The sequence below is a fragment of the Lithobates pipiens genome, unplaced genomic scaffold (genome assembly GCF_037356315.1).
Source record: "Lithobates pipiens isolate NorthernLeopardFrog02 unplaced genomic scaffold, aLitPip1_a1.2 Scaffold_18, whole genome shotgun sequence".
Lineage (NCBI taxonomy): Eukaryota > Metazoa > Chordata > Amphibia > Anura > Ranidae > Lithobates > Lithobates pipiens.
In genome coordinates this window covers 575,768,039-575,783,652 of record NW_027507758.1, presented here as the reverse complement: position 1 = coordinate 575,783,652, position 15,614 = coordinate 575,768,039, and the positions used below count along the sequence as shown (strand labels likewise).

At 42.5% G+C, this 15,614-nt stretch overlaps 1 protein-coding gene across 1 annotated transcript in view; it reads right to left on the bottom strand.

The window, feature by feature from the left end:
* The window catches only part of LOC143989060 (cytochrome P450 2C5-like), a 43,934-nt gene that overhangs the window by 27,163 nt on the left and 1,157 nt on the right, over nucleotides 1-15,614 (bottom strand). Inside the window, exons 2-5 of the mRNA XM_077489072.1 lie at nucleotides 13,456-13,652; nucleotides 11,762-11,924; nucleotides 1,698-1,847; nucleotides 1,394-1,554 (exon numbers count right to left, since the gene is read on the bottom strand). Of these exons, the coding sequence (XP_077345198.1) occupies nucleotides 1,394-1,554; nucleotides 1,698-1,847; nucleotides 11,762-11,924; nucleotides 13,456-13,638 (657 nt within the window). The 5' untranslated portion in view covers nucleotides 13,639-13,652. The remainder of the gene's footprint in view (nucleotides 1-1,393; nucleotides 1,555-1,697; nucleotides 1,848-11,761; nucleotides 11,925-13,455; nucleotides 13,653-15,614) is intronic.

Genomic DNA, 15,614 nt, shown 5'->3' with positions numbered 1-15,614 from the left:
GCCGAACCCTGGGGCACTTCGAAGCGAATCGGTGCATTGGAGATGCGACGGGATTCGCATCGGAGCGCGGTAAGTGACAGAAATGATGAAATGACTTTAGAAATGGTAGAAATGAAATGATCCGACATAACAGACTGAAATGATTGAAATGACTCGAAATGATTGAAATGACTGAAATGATTGAAATGACTGAAATGATTGAAATGAAATGAACCGAAATGACAGACATAGTACAAACGGCATGAAATGATTGAAATGCTTAAACTTATTCGGATTTGAAACGGTCCGACCGTTTCATGATTTTGAACAACATTAGATTGCCATTGGCCGGAGTGCTCAGTTTAACGTGACAAGCAGACGGCTGTAATTTCGAAACGGTTCGATCGATTCGAACATAGAAATGATCGGGGGAGTCGTTCGGTTTGCAGCGACGTGCTACGAAACGAAGTGCCTGGTGGCACGAACGGCATGTACCGAAACGTGATAACGGCTTCTTTCGAAGAAGGGGTAGTGACATGAAGTAACGAATACGAGTGCCACAGTTAAGACGTTCGTGCAATCTAAAGTGAGTGGTTCGTGAGTTCAGGAATCTAGTTTACGTGACTTTGTAACACATGAAATGAAATGGGTGCCGAAGCCCTACCTGCGACAGCCGGCCCAGACGTGTTTGTACGACAACGGAAAATTTCGATTTGAGTATAGCGACTCAGACGGCAATCAGACGGACGCTGACGAACGACAAGGCTTTGTCGACACTAAGGCGGATGGAACAGCGTGGAACTCACGAACCCGGCTCACTGAAAGGTCTCGAGGATAGTCGGCCCTTGATTTCTGACGTATCAGATATCGCGCACCGGAACCGACGAGGGAGCTAGGCGAACGGGCTGGTTATATACTCCACCGGGCTCCACCCATAATTCCAGGCCACCATACTGGCCTTTCTATATATATATATATATAGATAATTCAAAAAAAAAAAACATAATCTGTACTGTGAAAAAGGCAAGAAAAGCTAGTGAGATCAGATTACTGCTGAATGGAATACCTCTGTCTCGCTATACATAGGGCAGCTCCAAGCATGCAGGCTGTGCTAGAAATTGTTATCAGAACCTTGTGCATGCTTTGCAAGCTGAGTTTTATTGATGTGCCCACTGTCTAATGTTTATGCCAAGAAAAAGTAAACCTTAGTGAGAGACAATATTTTTGAGGCATAGAGTTATGATAATTCACTCTATCTATAATAGCAACATTATAATCCAAAACACCTAATGCTAAGGTGCTTTACTACAATGTATTTTGTTCTTTCATCCTCAGTCATGATACTATATTTTCAACTGGTATAGGTGACCTCATCTTGACACAAATACAGTATATGAATAGGAAAACAGCTTACCCTGGCCATAGGGGTCCCCATGAGTCTTATATTTTCATTTACAAGGTGCATGAGGTTTAACAAGGTTGGATCGTCGTATTCAAACCTGTTATTTAGCAACAAGGAAACTATTATGTTAGCTACAGCAGCGTTAAGGATGACCCGATTATCAAAGGGCTTCCCTAAAAATAAAAGGAAAAAAACAAAATGAACAACAAATTCAGGCTACACTGGCCTTCTTTATATACATACATACAGTGTCTCACAGAAGTGAGTACACCCCTATATATACTGAACTTAGGGGGACACAAGAATAATATCTTACCTCCGTAGGATCTAAATGTTTGCACTAAGCATTCAGCTTCCTCATTAATCTTGTCTTCTATACCTTTCTTCCCCATTCCATAATCTCGTAGTGTTGATAGAGTGAATCTTCTCATTGCCTTCCAGCTTTCTCCATTGGAAAAGACAATGCCTGACAAATCAATATATATGAAAATAATCTAAATACTAATTTAAATAATGTTTAATAGAGTGCCATATTATCATACATTTCCTCACACAAAAAACTTGTGAAGCCATACATAGGGGTTGATTTACAAAGGGTTTGCACCATGAGTCGCAGGGCATGCTGATGCGCAACGGCCGTTTTTGTATTCACATTCCCATTTACTATTATCTTGCCGGCGCATGGGAGGCGGCGATCTGTGCACTGCTATAGACATGGCGCACGCATTATTTAACTCAGAATTAAAAGAAGGTGGAAGTGCCAATATTATGGGGGTGATGTGGGTGATGTGAGGAAGTATAGTTATAACTGCCCAAATATGCCCAAAATACAATGGAAAAGTAACTTTCTCTGAACAAGCCTGCTGCGCCTGCAAATACACTTGGAACTGCACGAGGTCAATTTATGTACTGCGCATGCGCAAGCGGCATTTGCACACGTTCAAGTGGTTTGGTTCACTGTGTTGGCAAAATCTTAGTAAATGTCAAGCTGCGTAGATTCATTTGCATACGTTGAACAGGCGCACCTCTCAACTTGACTTTTTTTTGCGCTGGTTCACTTCTATGGGGTTTTTTTAAGGCTATTTGCACACAGGTCATGTTAGCATTAAGAAAAAAAAAATGCATGGAGGTCTCCCAAAATTCCATACCAGGCCCTTCAGGTCACACTAAACCTACAGTCCGAAGTCGCCACTCATCGAAGTCTTGCATTGCTCACTTAGTAAACTGAGCTTACAGTGGTGTGAAAAAGTGTTTGCCCCCTTCCTCATTTCCTGTTCCTTTGCATGTTTGTCACACTTAAGTGTTTCGGAACATCAAACCAATTTAAACAATAGTCAAGGACAACACAAGTAAACACAAAATGCAATTTGTAAATGAAGGTGTTTATTATTAAAGGTGAAAAAAAATCCAAACCATCATGGCCCTGTGTGAAAAAGTGATTGCCCCCTAAACCTAATAACTGGTTGGGCCACCCTTAGCAGCAACAACTGCAACCAAGCGTTTGCGATAACGTGCAATGAGGCTTTTACAGCGTCCTGGAGGAATTTTGGCCCACTCATCTTTGCAGAATTGTCCTAATTCAGTTACATTAGAGGGTTTTCAAGCATGAACGGCCTTTTTAAGGTCATACCACAACATCTCAATAGGATTCAGGTCAGGACTTTGGCTAGGCCACTCCAAAGTCTTCATTTTGTTTTTCTTCAGCCATTCGGTGGTGGACTTGCTGGTGTGTTTAGGATCATTGTCCTGCTGCAGAACCCAAGTTCGTTTCAGCTTGAGTACATGAACAGATGGTCGGACATTCTCCTTCAGGATCTCTTGGTAGACAGCAGAATTCATAGTTCCTTTTATCACGGCAAGTCTTCCAGGTCCTGAAGCAGCAAAACAGCCCCAGACCATCACACTACCACCACCATATTTTACTGTTGGTATAATGTTCTTTTTATGAAATGCAGTGTTCCTTCTACGCCAGATATACTTGGACACACACCTTCCAAAGAGTTCCACTTTTGTCTCATCGGTCCACAGAATGTTGTCCCAAAAGTCTTGGGGATCATCAAGATGTGTTGTGGAGAAATTGAGACGAGCTTTGATGTTCTTTTTGCTCAGCAGTGGTTTTCTCCTTGGAACTCTGCCATGCAGGCCATTTTTGCCCAGTCTTTTCCTGATGGTGGAGGCATGAACGCTGACCTTAACTGAGGCAAGTGAGGCCTGCAGTTCCTTGGACGTTGTTGTGGGGTCTTTTGTGACCTCTTGGATGAGTCGTCGCTGCGCTCTTGGGGTAATTTTGGGTGGCCGGCCACTCCTGGAAAGGTTCACCACTGTTCCATGTCTTCGCCATTTGTGGATAATGGCTCTCACTGTGGTTCGCTGGATTCTCAAATCTTTGGAAATGGCTTTATAACCCTTTCCAGACTGATAGATCTCAATTACTTTCTTTCTCAATTGTTCCTGAATTTCTTTGGGTCTCGGCATGATGTGTAGCTTTTAAGGATCTTCTGGTGGACCTTACTGTGTCAAGCAGCCCCTATTTAAGTGATGCCTTGATTGTGAACAGGTGTGGCAATAATCAGGCCTGGGTGTGGGTAGAGAAATTGAACTCAGGTGTGGACAACCACAGTTATAGTATGTTTTAACAAGGGGGGCAATCACTTTTTCACAAAGGGCCATGATGGTTTGGATTTTTTTTCACCTTTAATAATAAACACCTTCATTTACAAATTGCATTTTGTGTTTACTTGTGTTGTCCTTGACTATTGTTTAAATTGGTTTGATGTTCCGAAACACTTAAGTGTGACAAACATGCAAAGGAACAGGAAATGAGGAAGGGGGCAAACACTTTTTCACACCACTGTATATCATAAAATACATTATTTAGAACTCTGTGACACTGTTTTGAGGTTGAATTTTAAAATCAGCAGTCTTCTGTCAGATTAGCAAACCTGTGAGATCAGCAGGCTTGTCGCTACTTTTAAAATTCAACATCAAAACAGTGTCACAGAGTTCTAAATACTGTATTTTACGATATAAGCTCAGTTTACTGGTAAAAATAAGTGAAATGCAAGACTTCGGTGGGTGTAAAAAGATGTACGCTTGGCCACTTCAGACTGTAGGCTTAGTGTGGGGTGTACCAAGATGGGCGTGACAGAAGGTCACTTCTGTTACGAGATCTGACAGGTCGCCTAATCTGACAGAACACCAGCAGACATGCAACGTTCACAGCATGAAAGGAAATTGTTTGTATTGTTATTAATACCTATGTTATAAAATTAAAGTGGCCATAGAACTCTCTTAATTATTCACTGGAGAATTGCAAAGTGAATCTTCGATTACTGGTGCCCCAAATGTAAATTGTGATGATCACTTCTGCAATATCCTACCTGACCTGTCACATGATAGTGTGTATCATCCATGCAAAGGACATATACATAATGTTATTAAGTAGAAATGTATAGGTCATGTATTTCTTTTCTTAAATGCCATGAGCTGAGCAGGCGTGCCGGATACATATGGGTGTATTGTAAATTTGTTTGCTGTACTGTATAGTGATAGTATAGAGATTATTTATATATATATATATATATATATATATATATATGTATATATATATATATATATAGTTCTTGTTTTGATCTTTTGTATATTAAGGCTTATGAATGTGTGGAATTTTTAAAAAGTCATAATAAAGAGTATTTAAAAAAAATGCAAACTGCCAAAAAATATAGACAGCGAATAAAGTACAGTGCTATAAACAAATACCCTCAATACATACAAGCCTAGCATAAATCTAATTCCAAACTAAGCCTTGGTTCACACTGGTGCGGCTTTAAAATGGTGCTACTACAGCGCAATTTCAAAGCCAAACATCAGTGCCATTTACACTGCCAATTTAATAGCAGCTTGCGACTTCGTTTAACAGAAGTCTATGCAAGCCGCCATGCAATAGGTAAATAGTAGTGAAGGAACCTTTTTCATAATCGATGAGACATGAACATTTACATTGCTGGCAATGGGGTGCGACTTGTCATGCGATTTGGAACTGTCAAATCGCATGATAAGTCAAACTGGTATGAATGGGGGCATAGGGTTAAAAAGTGTATAAATCTTGTTACAGTGAACAATGTTGCAAAATGTACAAATCAAATGCTACTTCATCTCTTTCACTACCATATCTATAGGCATTGTGGTGAAATGTATCTTCAAAATCACAATACACAATCAAAAAAATCCTAGCTATTGTTTAGTTAGGGCCGGTTCACACAGCGAGCCGCGGCGAGGCGTCTCCGACTTACCTCGCCGCGACTTGCGGGGAGCTCAGCGGCGACTTGCAGAGGACTTCTGCATAGAAGTCAATGCAAGTCGCCCCCGAAGTCGCCCCGAAGTAGTACAGGAACCTTTTTTCTGAGTCGGAGCGACTCGAGTCGCTCCTCTCAGAACGGTTCCATAGTACTGAATGGGGGCGACTTGCGGGAGCGAGGCGAGGCGAGCCGTGTCGCCTCGCCTCGCGTCGCAGTGTGAACCGGCCCTTACAGTCTGTTTACAACAAAATCTTGTAAACACACAGCAGGTGTTTCTAAACTGTTAAAACACAATGAATCACCTTGTAACATCAATCCAGTTTCTAGTGATTTAACCACTTCAATACCAGGCACTTAAACACCTTCCTGCCCAGACCAATTTTGAGCTTTCAGCGCTGTCGCAATTTAAATGACAATTGCGCGGTCATGCTACACTGTACCCAAATGAAATTTTTTTTCCCCACAAATAGAGCTTTCTTTTGGTGGTATTTGATTACCTGTACGGTTTTTATTTTTTGCTTTACAAATAAAAAAAAGGCCAAAAATTTTGAAAAAAAATATGTTTTTTTTTGTTTCAGTTTCAAAACTTTGTAAATAAGTATGTTTTCTCCTTCACTGATGGGCACTGATGGGGCTGCACTGACAGGCACTGATAAGGCGGCATTGATGGGCACTGATGAGGTGGCACCAATGAAGTGGTACTGATGAGGTGGCATTGATGGGCACTGATATGTGGCACTGATAGGCGACACTGATGGGCACTTATAGGTGGCACTGATGGGCGACACGGATGGACACAAATAGGTGGCAGGGATTGGCATGGATAGGCGGCATGAATGGGCATGGATAGGCGGCACAGATGGCCATGGATAGGCGGCACAGATGAGCATGGATGGGAACTGATAGTTGGCACGGATGGGCACAGATAGGTGGCACGGATGGGCACTGATAGGTGGCATTGTATTTGTACTGATGGATGCCAATCAGTGCCAAACAATAATGCATGCCAATCAGTGATGCCCATTGTGGGCACTGATTGGCATCCATTGTGGGCACTGACTGGCATCCCTGGTGGTCTAGGGTGGCATACCTGGTGCTGGGCATCCCTGGTGGTCTGGTGGTGTCCCTGGTGGTCCAGAGTGGGCATCCTCGGGGGGGGGGGCTGCACTGATAATCGATCAGCACAGACCCCCCTGTCAGAGGAGCAGCCGATCGGCTCTCCTCTACTCCTCTACTCGCGTCTGACGCGAGTGAGGAAAAGCCGATCACCGGCTCTTCCTATTTACACTGTGATCAGCCGTGATTGGACAAGGCTGATCACGTGGTAAAGAGTCTCCGTCTGAGACTCTTTACCAAGATTGTAGTTGCAGGGGCGCGCAGCGGCTCAAGATCCTGAGGACGTCATATGACGCCCAGTCAGGATTTTGAAACCACTTTGCAGCCGTCATTCGCCTATAGGGCGGGCGGCAAGTGGTTAAGTATCTGATCTTTAGCACAGAATTAGAGCTTGTTTACACTAGAAATTGGAATTTTATTGCCCCCCCCCCCAACTGTTCCCTCTTTAGCTGAAGAGGCAGCAGCCAGGGGTGTGCACAGGCAGCGGCAGCAATGCTTTGCTTGACAGCCATGGCAGGAATTATTCCCCATGTTGCTTTCGGCAGGAACTACTGCCCACCAATCTCAACCCATTTAATTAAATGGAGCCGCTGTACAAATCTCCCACAACTGCATGTAATGCAGTGATGCCTCAACTGGCTTCCGATCACCCTGTGAATTGAATTCAATATAATAACAACAACATACAAAATTATTCACAACTCTGCCCCCAGCTACATAACTAATCTTGTCTCCAAATATCACCCAAACTGCCCTCTCCGTTCCTCCCAAGACTTCCTGTTTTTTATCTCTCTTGCCTCCTCCTCCCATGTTCTTCTCCAGGATGTCTTCAGAGCCTCTCCCATCCTCTGGAACTCTGTGTCCAGCTATCTCCTATTCTGCCACCTTTAGGTGATCCCTGTAAACACATCTCTACAGGGAAGACCATCACACCTCCAACAAATGAACTTTTAACTCTATCATCAGCTCATCCACCCACAATTTTAAAATGTTCCACTTGCCCCACCCTATTAGTATGTAAGCTCTTATGAGCAGGGCCCTCTTAACCCTCTTGTATTTTATTGTATTGTAACTGTACTGTCTCCCTTTATGATGCGTACACGCGATCGGAATTCTCGTCTGAAAAAGCTCTGATGGTTTTCCCGTCGGAATTCCGCTCAAACTTTCTTGCCTACACGGTCACAACAAAGTCCGACCGTCAAGAACGCGGTGATGCACAACACGTACGACTGGACTAGAAAAAGGAAATTCAATACACAGTAGCCAATAGCTTCCATCTGGTAGTTGAATCTGAGCATGCGTGAGTTTTTGTGTGTCGGAATTGCATACACACGATCGTAATTTCCGATAGAAAGTTTTTCCATTGGGAAAATTTAGAAAATGCTATCAAATTTTTGCTGGCGGGAATTCGGACAGCTAAATTCCGATGGAGCGTACACATGGTCGCATTTTCCGATGAAAAGCTCTCATCGGTCTTTTGCTGGCCGAAATTCCGATCGCGTGTACGCGGCATTCGATTGGTAAGCACTGCGCAAACTGTTAGTGCTATATAAATTCTGTATTATAATAAAAATTATAATATTAATAATAACAAGGTCCTACTGACACTTTTATGTTGCTTTTTTTACAAGATCCTTGAAGGCCTTGTTTACACCTGCTTCAAAACATGGCTTCGGATGTGCTTGTTGAATGTTCTCTGAATGACAGTCAAACCCCTGTCACTAAATAAACTGGTTAGCTTACAATCCTCTTTACACCTTGCTTTTGCTTTGCTTCGACTTCACTTCAAAAATGTTACCCCATGTCACTTTACTGGTGCTTCAAAGCGTCTTCAAAGCCTCCATAGAAGTCTATGGCAAAGCTTGCTTAAATCACCTGCAGCTTTTGAGAGGCTGTAATTCAGATTTAGCTTTGCTTTGGAGAAATTGCAGGTATAAGATCCACACACACGGGGCATCTGCCAAGCCTCATTAAAGCTTCAAAAAAGCACCACTGAAGCATCATCAACGCACCACCGAAGCAGAAAAACACATCGAAAAAGCATGTTTAAGTGGTAGATGCTTTAACAAGTTTAACCACTTAATAACCGCCCTATAGCCGAATGACGGCTTCAGGGCGGTTTCTTAACTCTGGGAGGCCGTCATATGACGTCCTCCCAGAATCCCGCTCTCGCGCGCCCCCTGGGGCGCGCACTCGAGAGCATCCGTGACCGCTGGGTCCACAGGACCCGGCGCATCACGGATCACGGTAGACGGCCGCTCATAGCGGCCGTTTACCACGTGATCGCTCCGTCAAATGACGGAGTGATCACTTGTAAACAAACCGGCGTCATGTTATGACGCCGGTTCCTCCCTCCCCCTCTCTGTACCGATCGGAACAGCGGAGGGGGAAGAGATCGGTGTCAGCAGCGATGTGGGCTGCATCTGCAGTGCCCACATCGCTGCTCACCGAAAATTAACCCCTCAATTCCCTACAAATACTCTGCAATACCCTGCCATTACTCTGCATTACTCTGCAATACCCTGCAATACCCTGCAATACCCTGCAATACCCTACAATACCCTGCAATACCCTGCAATACTCTGCAATACCCTGCAATACCCTGCAATACCCTGCAATACTCTGCATTACTCTGCAATACCCTGCAATACCCTGCAATACTCTGCAATACCCTGCAATACTCTGCAATACCCTGCAATACTCTGCAATACTCTGCAATACTCTGCAATACCCTGCATTACCCTGCAATACCCTGCATTACTCTGCATTACACTGCAATACTCTGCAACACTCTGCAATACCCTGCAATACTCTGCATTACTCTGCAATACCCTGCATTACTCTGCAATACCCTGCATTACTCTGCATTACTCTGCATTACCCTGCATTACTCTGCAATACCCTGCAATACTCTGCAATACCCTGCAATACTCTGCAATACTCTGCAATACTCTGCAACACTCTGCAACACTCTGCAACACTCTGCAATACCCTGCAACGTTCTGCAACACCCGCCAATACCCTGCAACACTCTGCAATGCTCTGCAACACTCTGCAATGCTCTGCAACACCCACCAATACCCTGCAACACTCTGCAATGCTCTGCAACACCCGCCAATACCGTGCAACACTCTGCAATGCTCTGCAACACCCTCCAATATCCTGCAATGCTCTGCAACGCAATACTCTGCAACACCATACTCTGAGATACCCAGCCATAGTCGGTGATACCCTACAATACCCAGCCATAGACACCCCCCCCGCCACCCTCCGGTGCTTCTACCGACTCGCCAATATGATCAAATCCAGAATCTTTTTTTTTTTTCAGGCTTCCCAGCTTAGAGATGAGATGCGGGGTCTTATTGACCCCATATCTCACTGTAAAGAGGACCTGTCATGCCATATTCCTATTACAAGGGATGTTTACATTCCTTGTAATAGGAATAAAAGTGATCAAAAAATTTATTTTTGGGCAAAAAAATGTCAAACTAAAATAAATAAAGTAAAATGAACAATAAAATATATATATATTTTTTTTCAAGCGCCCCTGTCCCCATGTGCTTGCATGCAGAAGCGAACGCATATGTAAGTCCCGCCCACATATGAAAACGGTGTTCAAACCACACATGTGAGGTATCGCTGTGAACGTTGGAGCGAGAGCAATAATTCTAGCCCTAGACCTCCTCTGTAACTCAAAACATTTAACCAGTAAAAAAAAAATTAAATCGTTGCCTATGGGGATTTTTAAGTAGCGACGTTTGGCGCCATTCCACGAGCCTGTGCAATTTTGAAGAGTGACATGTTGGGTATCGATTTACTTGGTGTAACTTCATCTTTCACATTATGCAAAAATTGGGCTAACTTTACTGTGTTTTTTTTTTTTTTTAAGCACAAAACAGTTTTTTTTCCAAAAAAAAGCATTCGAAAAATTGCTGCGCAAATACCGTGCGAGATAAAAAGTTGCAACGACCACCATTGTATTCTCCAGGGTGTTTGCTAAAAAAACATATATAATGTTTTGGGATTCTATGTAATTTTCTAGAAAATAAATGATGATTTTTACATGTAGGAGAGAAATGTCAGAATTGTCCTGGGTGCTCCAGAACACCTGATGGCGCTCCCTGCATGTTGGGCCTCTGTATGTGGCCACACTGTGTAAAAGTCTCACACATGTGGTATCGCCGTACTCGGGAGTAATAGAAGAATGTGTTTTGGGGTGGAATTTGTGGTATGCATATGCTGTGTGAGAAATAAACTGATAATATGGCAATTTTGTGGAAAAAAAAAAAAAAAAGTTAAAAAAATCTTCATTTTGCAAAGAATTGTGGGAAAAAATGACAACTTCAAAAAACTCATCATGCCTCTTACTAAATACCTTGGAATGTCTTCTTTCCAAAAAGGGGTCATTTGGGGGGTATTTGTACTTTTCTGGCATGTTAGGGTCTCAAGAATGTAAATAGGCCGTCAGTACTTCAGGTGTGATCAGTTTTCAGATATTGGCACCATAGCTTGTGGACTCTATAACTTTCACAAAGACCAAATAATATCCACCAATTTGTACTTATTTTTACCAAAGATATGTAGTAGTATACATTTTGGCCAAAATTTATGAAGAAAAAATTACTAATCTGCTAAATTTTATAACAGAAACGAAAAAAAATTCATTTTTTTTACAGAATTTTCTGTATTTTTTCTTTTATAGCACAAAAAAAAAAAAAAAAAACGAGCGGTGATTAAATACCACCAAAAGAAAGCTCCATTTGTGTGAAAAAAAGGACAAAAATTTCATATAGGTCCAGTGTTGCATGACTGAGTAATTGTCATTCAAAATGTGAGAGCACCGAAAGCTGAAAATTGGTCTGGTTATTAAGGGTGTTTAAGTGCCCAGTGGTCAAGTGGTTAATGAAGCAAGTGTAAATGAGCCCAAAGACAAAATTCCTTTTTAAAGAAAATGAGAAATATTTACCGTGATCCTTTTCAGTCTTATAAAACAACGGCATTTTTGGTCTGTCAGCAAATTCATCTGCATGATTGATTAGAGCTTCTTTTACAGCATCATATCCACACAGGATAACCGTCTTTGTTATCCCTAATTGGATGGTGTATACTGGACCATACTGCTTGGAAAACTGCAAGAACATCGGAGAATAAGAAATGGGGTTAATATATTACAAAAAAACAAACATATAAATTACAAAAGTAAAAAAATCTTATCTGCAGTTTTTGCTTTGAGCCCGGATTCACACTAGCGCGATCTCAGAGATCGCATGTGATTCGCACCCGCACCGCAGGTGCTGATTACATGCGATCTCTGAGCATTGTAAGTTCAGCTATACAGTTATATGGCTGAACTCGCATTATATTCGCACAGAAAATAGTGTACTGATTGTTTTTCCCCGCACTATAATCGGATCGCATGGGTATTCTCACCTATGCGATTTGATTTCTGTGTGCGTTCACAGTTCATACTGTGATCTGTGAACTAAACTGGGGATATCATTAACTGCACAGGGAGTGTGAACTGCCTGCGGGAGAGGAGCGAAGCGGGAACCAGAGCTGTAGTCGTACTAATTCCCGCATCACACTAGTGTGAACCCAGGATAAAGCCCGACTCCAGAAAAGGAAACATGCCTCCTTGGAGCAGGGCTCAGCCTGCACAGCAAAGGTTACATTTTTGTTTAGTGGATGGTAAAAGGATGGCAAAGTATAAATCCTGTGTATGTGCTAAGAATGACATAGACATGCATTAGATGGCATGCGTTTTTATTACCAGTAAAGTGCAATATATGTAAACAGTTCATGTCCACGCCTTTTACGAATCTGTGAACCACCTCCAGATGCCCCATCACCAATCACACCCCCTGCTTATTTCAAAATATGAACCTATACATTAAATAGGTCAGTTGGCACCTTGCTCTTTAAAGGGGGCACCACAAATCCCCAAAAATCTCCAGTAGGACACTTCTCTTAGTAAGTCAGACGTCAAGGACTTCAACCACCATTTTCTTAATTAATATTGTTCAGAAAAAATAAAAAAAACCTTCAATGTGCAGTATATAAAAAAAAATTATTGACACAATAAAAGTACAACCTCACAATTGAGGTGCACACTAACAAATTAAGTAATGGATTACTTTAATACAGCATTGCCCCCTTAAGAGGTCTCCTCAGCATCACATCAGCATTAAAAACCATATACTTCCAGTTTCTGTCTTGTGTGTGATGACATCACTACTCCGCCCTTGACGCGTTTTGTCACATTCATTGTGACTTCCTCATGTAGACACAGAACTTATACTTATGGACTATTTATATGTAGTTTTACATGATGTTTTTGATATTTTATTAGGATGTGACTACAGTCATATACAGTATATATAACTGACATTTATCTTTATTTTGATGTGGGCATTGGCATTGCATAACAGCAATAAATAAGCACAGGTTTTGGTTTTACATTTGGTTAAAGGTAACAAGGGGCTTTTTTTTTATACAAACCAGACAAGTATAAACCTTCCTCTTTTACAGGTAGCACTGATGTCATTTTGTTATACCCTCCACGGCAGAGTCCCTTTTAGTCAAGAATCACAAGGTGTTTTGATCATATACATATGATTTTTATGCAGGATACTAGGACCTTAAGGAAAAATGACATAATACCTCCATAAAGGATATGTGGGGCTTCTTTAGGTCAATTAGGTGCATACTTCCGATGAAGGGGAAAGGTCTGGGTCCAGGAGGGAGGTTTTTGTCTTTTTCTTGCTTCTGGTTGTTGTAAACTTTGACCAAGAAAAGGATGACAACGACGGAAACAAGAATCGTCACAGGGTCCATGGAAAACATGTCTTCAGCAATATCTGAAGCAAAACACAAATGAAACATTTATATTAAGTTCTATTAGGAAAGTGCGCTCACAGTTGGTAATAATTTCTGGATTAACCCTTTCATGACTAAGGCCCCTTTCACATGGGACGGATCAGTAATGATCAGCCCCGTGATGATCCGCTTGCTCAGTGGCGATCGCTCCGTTGTCCCCGCTGAGCCGGCGGATAACAGGGCGGTCTCCGCACATTGTGCGGGGACCGCCCTGTCCGCTCTCCGCTCTCCTCTATGGGGGATCGGATGAACACGGACCGTCTGTCCGTGTTCATCTGTTCCGCTCTGCAGAGGGATAGAAAAATAGGATTTTCCTCCGTCTGCAGAATCGGACAATTGCGGAGATGGACGATATCGAGTGTCTGCGGATGTTCATCCGCAGACACCCGCTATCCCATAGGGATGCATGTATGTCCGTATTTCATCCGCAAATGGATGGATGAAATACGGACATAATGTCCGCATGTGTGAAAGGGGCCTAAGCCTATTTTTAGCATTTGGTGTTTACAAGTTAAAATCCATATTTTTTGCTAGAAAATTACTTGGAACCCACAAACATTATATATATTTTTTTAGAAGAGACTCTAGAGAATAAAACGGCGATTGTTGCAATATTTTATGTCACACGGTATTTACGCAGCTGTGTCTTAAACGCAACTTTTTGGTAAAAGGGACACTTTCGTGAATTAAAACAAAACAAAACAATAAAATGCAATTTTTTTGCATAATGTGAAAGATAATGTTATGCCGAGTAAATGGATACCAAACATGTCACACTTTATAATTGCACGACATTGGCGACAAACTACAGTACCTAAAAATCTCAATAGGCGACGCTTTAAATTTTTTTTTACGGTTACCAGGTTAGAGTTACAGAGGGTGCTAGAATTATTGCTCTCGCTCTGAGGATCACGGTGATACCTCACGTGTGATTTGAACACCGTTTACATATGCGGGCGCGGCTTCCGTAATGCGTTTTCTTTGCTTCGCGAGCTTGCGGGGATGGCGGGCGGTTTAAAAAAAAATATATTTTTTTATTTATTTTAAAATTAACAAATTGTTTAAAAAAAAAAAAAAATTGATCACTTTTATTGCTGTCATAAGGAATGTAAACATCCCTTGTGACAGTAATAGGTGGTGACAGGTACTCTTTATGGAGGGATGGGGGGGGTCTAAAAGACCCCCCATCCCTCCTTTACACTTCAATGTATTCAGATCGCCGAAAACGGCGATTCTGAATACTGTATATTTTTTTAAAAAGGTGCCATTGGCAGCCGAGTAAACGGGAAGTGATGTCATGACCTCGCTTCCGTGTTTACTATTAGGAGACTGGAATGAAGCCGCTTATGGCTTCATTCAAGTCCCTGCCCAGCAGCCGGAGGCATCAGTGCTCCCGATTGAGCGGGAGCACCGCTAAGAGTGGTGGGAGGCGGCGGGAGGCGGCGGGAGGGGGGGAGGTCCCCTCCCGCTCCTCCGGCATAACAGCCGAGCAGCTTTTAGCCGCAACGGTTGTTATGGCTGGATAGCTGAATGCCCGCTGTAAAAAACGGTACCGGGATGATGCCTACAGGTGCGGGCATCATCCTGGTATAACCCCCGGAAGCCGAGTACACACATCTGCCTACCCTTGGCGGGAAGGGGTTAAAAACACTTGCAAGGTGAAATACCTATGTCATCTATATACCCCATCAGGGTTTTAAATCCTTTTCTCAACTACAGACAGACTTTGACATCAAATCTACTTAGTACGTAACAAGACTCGTGGCCACTCATTAAAATTAGAATAAAAGATGTTTAAACTTAAACAATGTAGAGGGTTCTTTACTGTAAGAGTGGCAAGGATGTGGATGTGTTTACGTGCTGTGAACAAGGCTTATCGCTGAAACTAGTCTGCTGCTGACTCTACTCACTGTGAAGGCTTGAAAATAAATACGTTTGATACG